At 48.8% G+C, this 17,228-nt stretch overlaps 1 protein-coding gene across 4 annotated transcripts; it reads left to right on the top strand.

Annotated features, from left to right (window-relative positions):
- LOC100523609 (cationic amino acid transporter 3-like) lies at positions 466-13,901 on the top strand. Of its 4 annotated transcripts, none has more exons than XM_013998741.2 (13): positions 466-2,964; positions 4,325-4,581; positions 8,292-8,690; positions 9,467-9,652; positions 10,735-10,912; positions 11,085-11,197; positions 11,361-11,583; positions 11,737-11,876; positions 11,989-12,091; positions 12,284-12,483; positions 12,669-12,895; positions 13,088-13,196; positions 13,366-13,901. In XM_013998741.2, exons 3-13 carry the CDS (start codon positions 8,309-8,311, stop codon positions 13,485-13,487), a joined length of 1,983 nt encoding a protein of 660 aa, XP_013854195.1. In that variant the 5' UTR covers positions 466-2,964; positions 4,325-4,581; positions 8,292-8,308; the 3' UTR covers positions 13,488-13,901. The 4 variants fall into 4 exon arrangements, with proteins under 4 accessions (XP_013854195.1, XP_020950571.1, XP_020950569.1 ...); XM_021094912.1 differs by having other exon boundaries at positions 4,325-5,342; positions 9,494-9,652; positions 12,669-12,835; XM_021094910.1 differs by having other exon boundaries at positions 4,325-5,342; positions 12,669-12,835.

The following is a 17,228-nucleotide window of genomic DNA, read 5'->3' as shown; positions in this document are numbered from 1 at the left end:
TGTATGAGGTTTTTGTCTCTTTTAGAGATGAAGCCCTCTTTAGTGGCATTGTTTGAACTCTTTTCTCCCATTCTGTACATTGTCTATTTTTTTAATGGTTTCCTTTGCCTTGCAAAAGCCACTTAAGTTTGCTTAGACCCCATTGGCTTATTTTTGTGTTTATTTCTATTGCCTTGGGAGACAACCTTAGAATCCATTTGTGCGGTGGATGTCAGAGAATGTGTTGCCTAGGTTGTCTTCTAGGAGTTTTATGTTGCCTTGTCTTAGGTTGAAGAATTTAAGGTATTTTGACTTTCTTCTTGTGCATGGTGTGAGGGTGTGTGCTAGTTTCATTGATTTACATGCAGCTGTCTAGTTTTCCCAGCACCATTTTCTGAAAAGACTGTCTTTTACCCTTTTTATTTATTATTCAATTGAAAATTATTATTTTTTTTTTGCTTTTTAGGGTCACTCTTGCAGCATATGGAGGTTCCCAGGCTAGAGGTTGAATCGGAGCTACAACTGCCAGCCTTTGCCACAGCCAGAGCAACTCGGGATCCGAGGCGTGTCTGAGACCTACACCACAGCTCACGCACCGCCAGATCCCTGACCCACTGAGTGAGGCCAGGTATGGAACCCTCATCTCTCCTGGATCCCAGTTGGATCTGTCTCCGCTGAGCCACAACAGGAATTCCTAGAGCAAGATGTTGAGTGTTGGGATAGTGCAGACACAATACACAGTGGGTCTGTGGGCACTCCTTTTTCCCGTTTTATATTCTTGCCTCCTTTGTTGAAGATCAATTGACCTTAGGAGTCTGAGGCCCTAAAAAGGAAAAAAAAAAAAAAGGAAAAATCCCAATCATCTTGGATAACACAGGATTGCCATAAATCTTCAATTTGCAAAAAAAAAAAAAAAAAGAAAAAGAAAAAAGAAATGCAGTGTCTTCCAAGCCCAGTAAAGCAAGGTGTGCCTGTACACATATATGTTCATATGTTTATGTGTAATTAATATGCATAAAATAGGTACATGTAGTTTAAGTACTAAAAAGACACGTGTTACTCTTCCCTGTTCATCTGGAATTCACTGTCTCGCGGCATCGTGTGTGTTTCTTTGCTGTGTCTCTCACCCCTCGGTCTCTGTGTATGCTCTCTACATTCTCATTTCCTCTTAGAGAGACATTGAGTGCATTGGGTTAGGGGTTATCCCAATGACCTGCTTGTCCTGAATTCCCTCTCTAAGGGCCTGTCACCAAATACAGACACACTCTGAGGTATGAGGGTTCTGTTTGCAGAACAAAGGACCCTAAATGCCCAAGTGCCCAGCTGGATTGGAGGGAAGACAGGATGATGGGAAATCGGGGTGGGGAAAGAAGGGCCTGAGGGACAACTAGGAACACACACATGTGGGCAGAACACATCCCAGGTTTTGCCTTGAGGAACCACAACCGAGAGAAAGTGCCTTACACCAAACATGTGAAACTGGCATGTCATCACCACTCTTCTAAAGCTTTGGCCAGCTGCCCTGAGCTGCTTCCCTGTCTGGATCCCGAACAGTTATCAGCCCCTTGGGGACAGAAACCCGGGTCTCCACCATGGCCTGGTGTCAATTCTGTCACTCGGGAAAGCTCAACCAATATTTGCAAGGGATCGACTCTATGTAGGAGACTCCTACAAAGGAAGTGGAGGACGCTTAGGACCTGGACTTACTTCAAGCTTACAAGGTTCTTTCTCTCACCTACAGATGTGACTCTGAAACTTAGCGACAGCCTCCATGGGTTGCCCCATAGAGAGGGGGTCAGTCCGGGCTGTGTACCTCCAGAACCAGAGCCCTTCACTCTACTCTTAAACGACCCTTCCCTTCCTTCCTGTGGATCTTCCACGCCCTCGTCCAGTGCCTAGACATCACCTAATAGCCAGAAGAAGGACAGAAAAACTCCCTGAGGGATTGTTGGTTTGGATGAAGAGCTCAGATTCCTTTCTCACTCAGAACTCCTTCTAGTGGCTGAGATTAGAAACTTTGCATGATAGGAGTTCCCCTTATGATGCAGGTATTAACTATATTAAATATTTTAAAATTAAAAGTAAAATGCAATACCACTAGACATGCTCCAGAAGAGCTAGAATGAAAACGATGGGGAAAAAAACAAAAGAAACAGGGTTTGGTGGAATGTGGAGTGCGGATATTCTGCTGTTGGAAATAGAAAGAGGTGTCACCTCTTCTAGGGATGTTCCCAACACAGTTTGACCCAAATATGCACGACGACACATCTACTAGAGGTTCATCTCAGCTCTCCTTGTGGTGGCTCCCCACTGGAGCCGACCTAAAAGCCCATGGAGACAGGACGGGGTCAGTTCTTTGTGAGGGATGGACATGATTTCTTCCAGCTTCGATGGGATACAAGTGCCCAAAACGCTGGGTAATTTTTAGGTGGAGACTGTGATGAGCTGAAGTTTTACCTGCCTGCAGGGAGTCTGGGCCCTCTCAGTTCCCTGCAACAGCCCTGCAGAGGGACCTGCAAACCCAAGATACATGAAAGGTACATGAAGCTTAGCGACAGCCTCCATTGGTCCGTTTATAGAGCACCTGACGTGAGACAACGTCAATTTCTGCTGCTGGATCAGGACAGAGGTCCTCCTAGGAGGAGTGGGGACTGGATTGGCAGTGGGGGGAGGGGAGGTTCCAGGGTGCTGGCAGTATTTCTGCTTGGCTTCTTTTTTTTCCCCCTATGGTCTTTTTAGGGCCGCACCCTCACATACGGAGGTTCCCAGGGTAGGGGTTCTAATCAGAGCCACAGCTGCCAGCTTACACCACAGCCACAGCAACGCCAGATCTAAGCCGAATCTGCGACTACATCACAGCTGAAGATCATGCTGGATCCTTAGCCCACTGAGCGAGGCCAGGAATGGAACCCGAAACCTTGTGGTTCCTGGTTGGATTGGTTTCCGTGTCATCATGATGGGAACTTCTTCCCTGCTTGTCCTAATGTGAGTACATTCATTTGGGAAAATTCATCCACTTCTATCCTATGACTTGTGCATTTTTCTTTGTATGTTCTAGTCAAAAAAATTTCATTTAGATTTTTTTTTTCACTACACCTGTGACATGCAGAAGTTTATTTCTCATTGAGGTGAGATATATTTTTTTTTATCTTTTAAATGATTGTCTTTTCAAACTTTTTAAATTTTTTAGTTTCATTTTAATCATATAACTGATTTACAATTTTTCAGATGTACAGGAAAAATTCAGTTAAATACATATGTGCACACGCATATAGGTATTATATATATACAATATATGAGTGTGTATGTATTTATGGACACACACATATTTGTATATTTGAGCCAAACTGAGGACTCTAGCAGGGGAGACATCCTTCCAGTGGCTCTGAGGACCTGCTCCACTGAGGCATCATTTCAGCACATTCTCACACCTCCTCCAAACTAAGGATGTGCATTAAACTTGGCAGGATATACTCCTTCAGGGTTTGAAAGAGACAGGTTTCGTATGTATAGAGCAGCACTGCCGGAGCATGGTGGCTGGGAAGGGAATGTTACCACTCCTTATCTTTGTGGTTTTGTGGTTTTCTTCTTAGGGCCTCCCCTGCCACACAGGGAAGTTTCCAGGCTAGGGGCTGAATGGGAGCCGCACCTGCCAGCCTACCCTACAGACCCGGCAAGGCCAGATCCGAGCCAGACCTGTGACCTAAGCTGTAGATTTTGGCAATGCTGCCTCTTAAGCCACTGAACCCAAAGTTCAGGTTGAAACCCTCATCCTCACAGATACAATGTCTGGTTCTTAACCCACTGAGCCACACTGGGAACTCCTTATCTGTGAGAGAGGGTTAACCTGGAACCATAAGGAGGGAGGAATTCATCCTTATCTATGAAGAAGACATTCTTGGGGGGGAGTGGGATGGCCTGGGCATGTGGGGTTACTAGCTGCAAACTCTTGCATTTGGAATGGATAAGCAATGAGATGCTGCTGTGTAGCCCTGGGCACTCCATCCAGTCACTTGTGATGGAGCATGATGGAGGATAATGTGAGGAAAAGAATGAATACATACACAGACATATATGTGTTTGTGTGTGTGTGAGACTGGGTCTCTTTGCTATTCAGAAAATTGACAGAACACTGTAACCAGTTATAATAGCAAAAATGAAAATCATTATTAAAAAAAAGGCATTCTTTACCTCAATGGTTAAGGCAGATCTGCCAGGAGGGGTTTGACAGGATGAGTTCCCACAAAGTTCAGGCAGAAACACGTATGAGCCAAAATGACGTTTCCACCCTCGAGCGGTGAACGTTGTCTCCACTGCAAACGCATGATACTCTCCAACCCATCAGGTCCAGCAATTCTCCTTCTGCGGACTCACCCAGAAGAACCGAAGGCACCCTCCAGAAGAATTCTCTGTACAGCCTTGTTCATGGCAGCGTTGCTCACAAGAGCTAGAACACGCAGCACCCCAAGTGCCCACGGACCAACGAAGGGCTGTCGGAGGTCGTGTGTACACACAGCAGCGTGTTGTTCAGCATTAAGAAGGAAGGGAATGCTAACACATGCCGCACCGTGTGTCTACCTTACAGACGTCCTGCTAAGTAAGGTGAGCTTTTCTGCAAAGGAGAACTTGGAATGACTCCACTTAAGTATTGTAAGAGGCACCTGGAGCGGTCAGATGCCTAGAGACAGAAAGTGGTAGGGAGATTGCGAGGAACCGGGAGAGGAGAGGGGGTTTGTTGGTGCATGGGTACGGTTTCAGTTGTGCAAGAGGCAAAACGTTCTGGAGTTGGGTGGCACAAAATGTGAACATAGGTTACCGTGACTGAACTGGACCCTTAAAATGGATGAAATGGAAATTTGATGTGCATTATATATTTCAGTTGTGGGGAGGGAGTGGGATGGATTGGGAGCTTGGGGTTAATAGATGCAGACTATTGCCTTTGGAATGGATTAGCAGTGAGATCCTGCTGTGTAGCACTGAGAACTAAGTCTAGTCACTTTCATGAGCATGGTAATGTGAGAAAAAAGAAGGTATACCTGTGTCTGTAACTATCTCACCATGCCGTACAATCGGAAAAATAAACTGTATTGGGGAAATAAAAAAAAAATTTAACGCCTGTAAAAAACGATCTCAGAACCATGCCCTGAGGGTAACCACAGACCTGTCAAGGGCTGATAGCAACACTCCAGATGCTCCCACCCACCCAGCCCCAGCCCCACCCAACAACCCAGGGGTTAAGCCTTGTCCTTGGGGCTCAGGGACTCCCTGCTTCCCTCTTTGGAGCGGAGGCAGCTCCAGCCCCACACAGCTTAACCTCAGCTTCCCTGACTGATCCCTGCTCCAGGCTCTGCTCCAGGAATCCAGTAAGTCTTGGGTATCCCCTCTCCTGGAGGAGACTGGGTGCGGGGTTCAGCGGCTCCTAAAGAGACTCTGCCATCGCAGGGTGCAGCTGGGTCAGCCTGGCTCAGCCTGAGGGTGGGAAGACCCATTGTGCACATGAAAGCAGAAGGAGCTGGGAGTTTTCTGTGTGAGTGAGAATAGGTGGAGCTTGGAGAGACTGGATCCGTGTCCAGAGTCTTTAATATCCAAACAATGTGAGATTATTCTTTTTCCGAGTTTCTGATACGTGCACCGCTGCCGTCCGTCAGTCTCCTGTGGCCTGTCTGCCTCCCCATCTGCTGGCTCCTCAGCTGGGATTCGAATAGTCCACTGGGGACCATTCTATGGTGTTTTAGATTCCGTTACCTTGGGGTTTGGTCCACTTCATTGCTAAGTGAAGCTGGCTCTATTACTTATCACTGCCAGCAATTTTTAAAAGTTGTAGAAAAATACACATAACATAAATTTGCCATCTTCACCATTTTTAAGTGTATGGTTTGGTAACATTAGGTGTAGTGTTTAAGTATATTGTATATTACGTGTATTTAAGTGTATGCTGTGCAACCAACCTCCAGAGCACTCTTCATCCTGTCAACCTGAGACTGGGCCCTCACTGACCAGCAATGCCCCTTCTCCTCCTCACCCCAGACCCTGGCCAACCCCACCCTAACCTTCCACTTTCTGTCTCTGTGGATTTGAGTCCTCCTGGTACTTCACAGAAGTGGAATCACACAGTCGTTGTCTGTGTGTGACTGGCATTGGCCACTTCTCATCACGTCCTGAAGCCTTCTCCATGTGGCAGGATGCATCGGCATTTCTCGTCTTTAAAGGCTGTGTGTGTATAGATCACGTTGTGTGTATCCATTCCTTCACGGATGGACATCTGAGATGCTTCCAGCTTTCAGCTCCTGTGAATAATGCTGCTAGGAACGTGGGTGTCCACGTAGCTCTTGGAGACCCTATTTTCAGTTCTTTTGGGTATATGCTCAGAGGTGTAATTGCCGGATCATATCATAATTCCATTTTAATTTTTTTTTTGTCTTTTTGCTGTTTCTTGGGCCGCTCCCGCGGCATATGGAGGTTCCCAGGCTAGGGGTCCAATCGGAGCTGTAGCCACCAGCCTACGCCAGAGCCACAGCAACACAGGATCCGAGCCGCGTCTGCAACCTACACCACAGCTCACGGCAATGCCGGATCGTTAACCCACTGAGCAAGGGCAGGGACCGAACCCCCAACCTCATGGTTCCTAGTCGGATTCGTTAACCACTGCGCCACGACGGGAACTCCCCATTTTAATTTTTGAAGAAACCACCCCGCTCTATCTAGCAGCTGTGCCATTTTACCCGTGCACAAGGGTTCATCAGTTCTATTTGAACAAGAAGAAAACAGAGGCCCAGAGAGGTAAAGTCTTGTTCAAAAGCAAATGGGCCCTGGTGGTGTCAAGACTCTAGGCGTTCCTGTGTGCTTCAGCGGGTTCATGATCTGGCATGTCCCCTGCTGTGGCTCTGATTACAGCTGTGGTGTGGATTCAGTCCCTGGCCCTGGAGCCTCCCCATGTCTCAGGCAAGGCCAAAAAGAAAAAGATGCCAGTCAAAGTTTCCTAGCTCTCCGAATGCTTACTCTATGCAAAAACGCTACACTTGGACTTTTCAAAGTCTTGGGCACAAGCCCCCAGGTGGAAACGTGGGTCAGCCCAGCCCTAGCAGAGCTGTGTGTAGTGAGGAGATGCTCCATGTCCCAAAAGAGGCGAAAACAGAGTCCTGTCATTTCTGATTCAGAAGGTAGGTTGGTCCTCTGGCCCTCCTGGCAACTGGGGAGCCATGCTGGTTTGATGCTTTCACTGAGCTGTGCTAAAGTCTATCTCTTCCTACAAACTCCATCTCATCCTGTCCCAGCTCAGAGTTCCCATTCCATTTTGCTCTGCAAGCTGTGACATGGAAAGCTCCCAGGTTTCAGGATCCTCGGTGTAGAAACATGTGGTCTGAGCTCTCTGATCACTCAGTCCCTTAAAGGGTCACTTCATACCCATCAAGAAAGGGAGGGAATGATGATGGTAACTCTAACCTCTCATGTTTTGTAGGGAAAAGAGGACAAAAGGGGTATGTGGCTTGTGCAGAATCAGACGAGGTAACACGCAGGAGAGCTAGTGGAACCAGCGAATCTGGTTGATTTGCCCTCTTCAAAATTCATTGTTCTTATCCATTCAACTTAGACCCATTATTCAGCTGCTGTGTGCCAGGCACGGTGCTGGAAGCTTTTGCCTCTGTAGGAACAGAAAACTTTCCTTGCTAGCTGCTGTGGCTGATCTAATAATTAGATTGACCTAGGGGAGATGAATGCATGTAATTCAGGATGGACTAGAGTCCCATAAAAACTCTAAGGCACAAAGGCAGCCAGGTAATTGAGGCTTACACAAATCTCTGAGCTAAGAATAGAGTGGCAATCTGGGGCTTCAAAAGGAAGAAAGAAAACTCACAGAAAGGTGGGAAGAGCAAATGCTCAGGAAACACGTTTCCCAATTTATTTTTTTTGGATACGTCTTTCTGAGACAAAAGGTTATCTCTGGTCATAGCTCTCTTCCTGGCATGAACATTCTATCGAAATTATGCTGAGCAGTTACGGAAGGGGCAAAGATCTTATTCTGAGTCTGCTGGGTCTTAATTGCCTTCAGCTCAAAACAATCCAAGCGCCAAGGGGCACATTTTGGGGAGACATAATTTTCTCCCCTTACTTCTCTTCAAACAAACAGTAACTTTGAAACACATTGAAAGTCGTCTTTAGACGTGAAGAAACCAAAGCTCTGAGTTGGAGAACTTGCCCAATCTGAGCTTTTACCACCTGCTCCCATAACCCCATTGCTCTATGGAATCAGACTCCCAGGGTCAAGGGTGGGTGGACAACCTTGATGACTTCGTGTCTTGTTTTCTCTGCAGGGCGTAGCCTCCTCAATATGTCCAGGATGCTGTGTCAGTCAATTTGCCTATTTGGTCAGAAGCTGGTCCGCAGGAGGTCACTGGAGCCCAGGGATGGGTCTGAGGGTCGAATGGCTCGTTGTCTGAACACCCTTGACCTCGTGTCCTTGGGTGTGGGCAACACCCTGGGCGCTGGCGTGTACATCCTGGCTGGTGCAGTGGCCAGGGACATAGCTGGACCATCGATTGTCCTCTGCTTCCTGGTGGCCGCCCTGTCTTCTGTGCTGTCTGGGCTCTGCTATGCGGAGTTTGGGGCCCGGGTACCATGCTCCGGTTCTGCGTATCTCTACAGCTACGTGACAGTGGGACAACTGTGTGCCTTCATCACTGGATGGAACCTCATACTCTCCTATATCATAAGTGAGATGATGGGGATGGGGAAGGCATGGGGCTTAGAATCAGGAAACTAGGAGGGGAGTTAGGGTCTCATTTATTCACAAGCACTTTGTTATCTGCTTTGCGAAGGGAAGTGGATACTGGCAGGAAAACATCTACAGCTTCCTTCTACTCAGCTCTATCCTGCTTTCTTTTCTTTCTTTCCTTCCTTCCTTTCTTTCTTTTTTTTTTTTTTTCTTTTTATGGCCACACCTGCAGCATAGGGAGGTTCCCAGGCTGGGGGTCTAATCAAAGCTGTAGCTGCCAGCCTACACCACACAGGGTCTGAGAGAGGCCAGAGATCGAACCCTCATCCTCATGGATGCTATGGCAGGTTCTTAACCCTCTGAGCCACAACAGGAACTCCCTAGCCTACTTTTCTTAAAGGATTGCACCAAGAAACCAGAAGGAAAGGGAACGGGAGAGAATGGTGGGAGGAAGCCACGTCCCGCAGACCCAGCCCTTGCCACTTTGAAGCCCGCTCAGCTATTGCATTTGTAGGCTATTCCTTATCCCTCAGTGTAAACCTTCCATCCTCATCCCCGCCTTCCTCGTCCTGCTTCCCTGTCATTTTTTCTTGCATAACATTTGATCTGCTCCTAACATATTGAATAGTTGACCTATTTTGTGAATCATTTGACTCTTCTCTGCCTTTGAAGTTAGGTATTTTGTCTGTTTGGGGGTTTGTTTGCTTTTTTTTTTTTTTTTGCCACAAAAATCGCCCCATGACACGTAGTAGGAAACCAACTTATGTTTTTCAGTGAATGTTCCGTCTTCTGTCACTGCAGTTGCCGCCAGCGTGGCCAGGGCCTGGAGCTCCGCCTTCGACAGCCTGATCAGGAACCACATCTCTCAGGTGTTCAAGGAAACTTTCTCCCTGCATGTGCCCCACTTCCTGGCCAAGTACCCAGACTTTTTTGCCCTGAGCCTGGTGCTGCTGCTCATGGGTGAGACAGGGGGTCAGTCAGACATTGGATGGGAAGAGTTGGGGGGGAGGGGGAGCCGGGGTGGGAGAGCCTTGGGGTAGAAGAAGTGGGTGGGGGTTAGGACTGGAACGAAGGGTCTGTGGACTGAAAGGCAAGAAGGCGAGACATAGACCGTGGTTTTCCAATCTTGGCACCACGGATATTTGGGCTGGGTCATTCTTGGTGCGTGTTGGGGGGGGGGGGCGCTGTCCCTGTGGGATTTTTTTGGTTGTCCTTGTCCGGATGCTGCGCAGCATCACTGTCCTTTATTCACTGGATCCCAGTGATGCCCACGCCACCAATTATGACAATGAAAATGCCTCTAGGTATTTTCAAAACACCCCAGGGGGAGAAAATCGCCCCAGCTGAGAAACATTTGTGTGGACAGACAACTTCTTCCTCTGTATGGAAACCAAAGGGGTTATTTGGGGGGGGGGGTCTTTTTTTTTTTTTTTGCTTTTTGCTTTTTTAGGGCGATGCCTGCAGCACATGGAAATTCCCAGGCTAGGGGTCCATTTTGGAGCTATAGCCGCCGGCCTACACCACAGCCACAGAAACCCAGGATCTGGAGTTCCCATCATGGCGCAGTGGTTAAAGAATCTGACTAGGAACCATGAGGTTGCAGGTTCGATCCCTGGCCTCACTCAGTGGGTTAAGGATCCAGCGTTGCCGAGCTGTGGTGTGGGTTGCAGACACGGCTCGTATCCTGCGTGGCTGTGGCTCTGGCATAGGCCGGTGGCTACAACTCTGATTGGACCCAGAACCTGGGAGCCACCATGTGCGGTGGGTGTGGCCCTAGAAAAGACCAAAAAAAAAAGAAACACAGGATCTGAGCCGCCTCTGTGGCCTACACCACAGCTCATGGCAATGCCGGATCCTTAACCCACTGAGTGAGGCCAGGGATTAAACCCACAACCTCATGGTTACTAGTGGGGTTCATTTCTGCTGCTCCATGATGGGAACTCCAATCTGCCCCCCTTTTGGCCCTCCAGCCCCTGGCAAAAGCTAATCTGTCGCTATGGATTCAGTTATGTTGCATGTTTCATATTCCATCTTTCCCGCAGGAGTACTGGTTCTGGGAGTTCGCACGTCAGCCCTGGTTAACAAAATGTTCACAGGCATCAACCTCTTGGTACTCAGCTTCATCATCCTCACTGGCTTCATTAAGGGAGACCTGCACAACTGGCAGCTCACAGAACAGGACTACAAACTGGCCACAGCTGGATCCAATGACACCTCTAGGTTAGGAGGGTCCTCTTGGCCCTAGGAATGCTTGGGGGGGGTGGGGGGCAGACCTGGGAATATAGTGGGGGACTAGAGAGATCTGGGGTGGTGGATCCTGATGGTGGGGGTCCTAGAAGCCAGGACTTGGGGTGTTAACGTAGGAGTCCAGTCCTCATTCCTTCTCTCGTAGGCTGGGCCCTCTGGGTTCTGGAGGGTTTGCGCCTTTTGGCTTTGGCGGGATTCTCCGAGGAGCAGCCACGTGTTTCTACGGGTTCATTGGTTTTGATATCATTGCCACTGCAGGTAGGTAGCATGGTCCCTGTGGGTCCCATCAGGGATTTGCTTTGCCCTCAGGCATAGGGGCGGGTAGAAGATTAGCCTGCTCTTGCAGGTGCAAGAGGGAAGAGATTCTATGCTTTCACCCCCAGCGTGTTCTCCTGACCCAATGCTTCCACCCGTCCTGCAGGGGAAGAAGCTGTAAATCCTCAGCGTTCCATCCCCTTGGGCATCGTGATCTCACTCTTCGTCTGCTTTTTGGCCTATTTTGGGGTCTCCGCATCACTCACCCTCATGCTGCCCTATTATCAGATTCGTCCTGACAGCCCCCTGCCCCAGGCTTTTCTCCAGGTTGGGTGGGCCCCCGCTGGATACATTGTGGCTGTTGGCACCCTCTGTGGTCTTTTATGTAGGTAAGTGTTGAAGTGTTCGCACCATCTATTGCCAGATTCTCAGGTCTCCTGTCCCTTGGTAGAGAGAAAAGAGGGACAGACCCCTTGCCTCCCCCAGAGCGCCTGTCTGTTGAGCTTCCGCATGTCCTCAGTCACTTCCGTTTTCTCCTCCAGCCTCCTGGGTGCCATGTTCTCTATGTCTCGAGTGACCTTCGCCATGGCAGATGATGGGCTCCTTTTCCGGGGACTTGCCTGGCTCCATGCCCGCACACGCACCCCTCTGGTGGCCATCGTGGCTTCTGGAACTCTTGCAGGTGAATAATCAATAGCCACTTCTGCTTCGATCCGTTTCCCTCACTTGGATATTCCCAATGGCTTCTGACTTCCATTCCCCGCCCCCCATCCTTGTGTGTGTCCTCCCTCTAGGGATCATGGCCTTACTTTTCAAGTTCAGTGACCTGGTGGACCTCATGTGCACAGGGACCCTGCTTGCTTACTCCCTGGTGGTTTTTTCTGTCCTTGTCCTCAGGTGAGACTCCAGCACACCTTGTCTGGGGGTCTTGACTTTGTCGGGATTAAAGGGGGGGTGGGCGCCTCTTTGGGGTTCATGCTGCTTTCTGAGTGTCCTGCTGCTGTTAAGACAGAAAAGAGGGGGAGGAGGCTGTCTGATGATGGATGAGTAGAGGCTGCAGGTAATATCGCCTTCCTACCTCTACTTCAGATACCAGCCAGAACACAATATAAGCAAGAATGACAGAACACAGGACACAACTGAAGTGGATCCTGAAGTGAAAGCAAGTCCTTTGGAATCTGTACCTGAAGGGATAATCTCGAGGACTCTAAAGTGTCTGTGTAACCCTATCAGCACCACCCCAACTCTGAAATCTGGCCAGATTGTCTATGGATGTGCCTTCCTGCTAGGTGAGCCCTGGGATTTATCCTTAGCGGCATTCAGAATTTGGCAGGATGGGAAGGGATTGAGAGTGTTTGGTAATTGAGGAGATGTATTGGAGGAATGTCCCTTTGTGTTGTGGACAGTCTTGAGGAGGGGTGTGACCCAAGATCTGGACATATTTGGGAGTTCAATTTCCAGCTCATCCTTGCAGTATTTCTACTGACCATCCTGAGCCTGCTTCTGGCCCTGTGGCCGAGCCAAGTATTCTCTGGAGACCCCGGGTTCACAGCAGGGGCTGTGCTGCTGCTGCTGCTCATTGCGGGGATCACTGTCATCATTTGGAGGCAGCCCCAGAACCCCTCTCCTCTTCCCTTCAGGGTAGGTGACCTTATGTGCCCAGCTGTCCAGGCTGAGGGGCTGAAGTCGGCATGCTTTGAGGTGAAGCCTCCTTTGCTGGACCAGGGAAGGGGGGACTTGCTCAAGCCATGGACCTTCCCTGGTCCCACCCAGTCTCAGTGGGCCCTGCATGCACAGCCTGAGGAGGACTGGGGTCTCCCTGCCCACGTGGGGGAGGGGCCTCCCTCTCCAACATGGGTGCTGTGTTCAGGGAGTCACTGGCTTTGCCCCCAGGTCCCTGCTCTGCCCGTCCTCCCAGTGCTGAGCATCTTTGTGAATGTCTACCTGATGATGCAGATGTCCTCTGTGACCTGGGCCCAGTTTGGCATCTGGAATGCCATGGGTGAGTGGCTTTCTGGGATGAAGAGGCCTCTCGAGGGACAGAACCCAACCCCCTTCCTAATGACCTCTCCCCACAAACTCTGTCCGATGCCATAATAGGGGACCTACCAGGCATTTGTAAACGGGGAGAGTGACCACTTTTTCTTCTCATGGTCTCATTTCCCTGCTAGGACTGGCCATATACTTTGGATATGGGATCCGACACAGCCTGGAGGAGAGGAGGGATCCACAGCTACCAGCCTCCACCTCCCAGACTCTTCATGAACACACCCCTGGTGCTGAATCCTCTTAATCACAAGAAGTAGATGCTGTGTGGTTCCCTCTATTCCTGGGAGGCATCTCCTTGTTCAAGGGACACTTTGAGCCTCTGTGGAGGATGCAGGCAGGAGGCATTTAGAGCCCTGTATTTATTGCCAGTGGACACAATGACTTTACCCTACAATGTTTACTGACCTTTTAAAAGCGTAGTGTACATACAGAAAAGTGCCTGCTTCCTAAGTGTGAAGCAAGATGAATTTTCCGAAGAAAATGCAGCCGTGTCACAAGCAACCAGGGGAAGAAACACAACACTAACCTGCATGAAAGAGGTGCTCTCTTGGAGTTCCCGTCGTGGCTCAGTGATTAACAAGTCCAACTAGGAACCATGAGGTTGTGGGTTCGATCCCCGGCCTTGCTCTGTGGGTTAAGGATCCAATGTTGCCGTGAGCTGTGGGGTAGGTCGCAGACGTGGCTCACATCCTGCCTTGCTGTGGCTGTGGCGTAGGTTGGCAGCTGGAGCTCCGATTTGACCCCTAGCCTGGGAACCTCCACGTGCTGCCCTAAAAAGCGAAAAATAAACAAATAAATCTTGGGACACACACAGTGTGCAAAGAGTCTCACAAGAAAGCTAGCAGAGCTCTATTCCTTACAGACAAGGCACACCTTAAGGAAAAGGCAGTTCTCTTAATAAATATCCATGATTATTCACAATGGATAAAGTGGATCATTTCATAACGATAAAGAGAAATGATCCTTTTTCTTTTCCCCCCAGCTTGACTGAGATACAGTGTTGCATTGGCTAAGTGATGATTTTTCTTGGGTTCCCCCCCCCCTTTTTCTGGCCCCATCCAGAGCATGTGAAAGTTCCCAGGCCAGGGACTCACGCCACTGCAGTGACCACCAGGGATCCTCACCCACTGTGCCACAGGACCACTCCCATGATAGTTTTCCTTTACTTCTCTGTCGTAGACGCCTGGAATTATGGAAGAGAGTTGATGAGAAAAATTCTTAATTGGGAAAAAAACCCAAAAAACACCTGGGGGCTGCCAGTGTGGGTGGAGTGGGTCAAGAATATGACTGCAGTGGCTCAGGTCCCTGCAGAAGTGCAGGTGTGATCCCTGGCCCTGCACAGTGGGGTAAAGGATCTGGCATTGCTACAGTTGTAGCATAGGTTGCAACTGAGGCTTGCATTCACTCCCTGGCCCAGGAACTTCCATGTGCCTCAGTCTGCCCATTAAAACACACACACACACACACACACACAAACAGCAGCAACAACACCTGCATTGCCACACACACACACACACACACAAACAGCAGCAACAACACCTGCATTGCCAGAGGAGGGGAAAAGGGGGGGACCTAATGGTTGGTCGATACATGGTTACACTTTGGTGGAACTAAAAGATAGAAAGTTAACCTAGAGAGCCAAGATAAAAAAAGGTTTTGTTGCAGAAGAGAAGGCTTGAAATGGAGATTTTGGACGTGGAAGATGTTGATAATAAGGAAGTATAGGATTTTTGCTACTTTATTTATTCTTAGGGCCACACCCACGACATATGGAAGTCCTCAGGCCAGGGGTCGGGTGGGAGAAAGGAAAAGAAGAAGAAAACGAACCGTTTTGACAATGTAACATGATAGCTCAGTCAAGCTGGGGGGAAGGAGCAAGGGATCGCTTCTCTTTATTGTTATGAACTGGCTCGTTTGCGGCACAGACCCACAGAGATAAACCGGAGGAGGGACGGAGGTCAGGACTTAAGTGGCAAAAGGCTCAGAGGAGTTAAAGAAGAGGTAGAAGAGGATGAGCAAAATTAGGAAAGACCCTTGCAAGGTCTGATGAAATCACAGGCTTATGAAGCAACTGATGGAGACTAAGGCTGTTAGGTGACCTTTGACGGAAGAGGGTGACGTCATTTGATCAGTGTTCTTCCCTTCTGGATGTGGGACAAAGAGACGCCCTGTGCTACCCACTGTGCTGTCACAGACAATGCAGAATCCTGTCCCCACAACAGGCTTTCATACCCCATTTTTTAGTTTTTTGTCTTTTTAGGGCCACACTCACAGCATATGGAAGTTCCCAGGCTAGGGGTCACACTGAGCTATAGCTGCCGGCCTATGCCACAGCCACAGCAATACCAGATCCGAGCCGCATCTGTGACCGTGTAGCTCATGGCAACGCCGGATCCAGTTAAGGAGCAAGGCCAGGGATTGAACCTGCAACCTCATGGTTCCTAGTCGGATTTGTTTTCACGGCGCCACAGTGAGACCTCCCTCTTTTTTCCCCATTTTTAAAAAGAGTCTTGAGGAAAAGTTGAACCAGAATGGAATCAAGCCTCTAGATCAACTACCAGCTCCTAGCGGACCTAAGGGATAGATTCACATTTCACCCGAACACACAGTCAGCCACACCCGAATGTGGGCCATTTTCTAGGATAGAAAAACGGTGCACTTGGAGTTCTCACTGTGGCTCTGCAGTGATGAACCCAAGTAGCATCCATGAGGATGCAGCTCTGATCCTCTCTCAGTGGGTTAATTTTCTGGCGTTACCATGAGCTGTGATGGAGGTTGCAGATGTGGCTCAGATCCTGCATTGCTGTGGCTCTGGTTGTAGGCCGGGAGCTGCAGCTCCAATTCCACCCCTAGCCTGGGAACTTCCATGTGCCTCAAGTGCAGCCCTAAAACCAAAAAAAAAGAAAAGAAAAAAGCAAGAAAGGAAGAAAGAAAAATGGTGTGCTTTCTGCAACAATTCAATGATATGACCCAAACCGGAGACTTCATTCAGGCATATGTTGTCTCTTGCTGGTTTGGTTCCAGACAATCACAGCAAAGACAAGACAACAACGAAGGGAGTCACACACGTATTTTCTCTTAGTGTTTAGACAGGTCGTGTTTACACTGTAGGCTACCATGTGTGCGGTAGCATTGTCTGTAATGCAACAATACACCTACCTGATTTTGAAAATTCTTCATCGTTTAAAAAGGTTAACCATCATTGGAGAACACAGGGTTGCAAGAAATGCTGCATCTGCCAAGAACAATACAATGACTTAGGTCTGTACATATGTATGATCTACGTATATTAAAACTCGGTGCATAATTCAGATTCATACAGTATACGCCTACAGAAAATATTCATATTAAAGGAAAAATCTAAAGGGCATTGTTCATATGAAATTCAGTATATCTAGGTGTCTTGCTTTTTTGCTGGCTCAATCTGTCACCCCAGAGTCGCTGTGTTATGCTCTCCGCATTCCATCCTCCGCTTCTCATAAGGACAATAGGTATAGCGGTTGAGCAGCCACCTTAATGAACTGAGTTGCCCTTCGTTAGATCCTGTCACCAAAGACACATTCCGTGGGACTGCATGAGTGTTAAGACTTCCACACATGAATTTGAGCCCATAGCAGTGGTTTTTTTGTTTTGTTTTGTTTTGTTTTGGTGAGGGGACCGCAGCCACGGCTTGCAGAATTTCCCCCTCCAGGGATCAAACCCATGACAGAGCATCAATCAGAGCTGATGCAGTAAAAACGCCAGATCCCTCACCCCACTGAACCACACAGGCTACGTCCAAGAAAGAGGTTTCTTCGAGCCAAACTGAGAACTGCAGTCTGGGAGGCAGCCTCCTGCACAGCTCTGGGGAACTGCTCTGTTGAATCAAGGTTTTCAGCCCAGTCTCAGAACTGGTCCCAGCAAAGAGCATACATCAGACACGACAGGCTATATTCTTTCAACATTTCAACAGAGGCAGACTTAGTACCTAGACGGCGAGAGAGCA

Source organism: Sus scrofa, chromosome 6 (assembly GCF_000003025.6).
Source record: "Sus scrofa isolate TJ Tabasco breed Duroc chromosome 6, Sscrofa11.1, whole genome shotgun sequence".
NCBI classification, from domain to species: domain Eukaryota; kingdom Metazoa; phylum Chordata; class Mammalia; order Artiodactyla; family Suidae; genus Sus; species Sus scrofa.
Note: the sequence above shows the minus strand (reverse complement) of the source record. Positions and strands in the feature narration are given on the sequence as shown.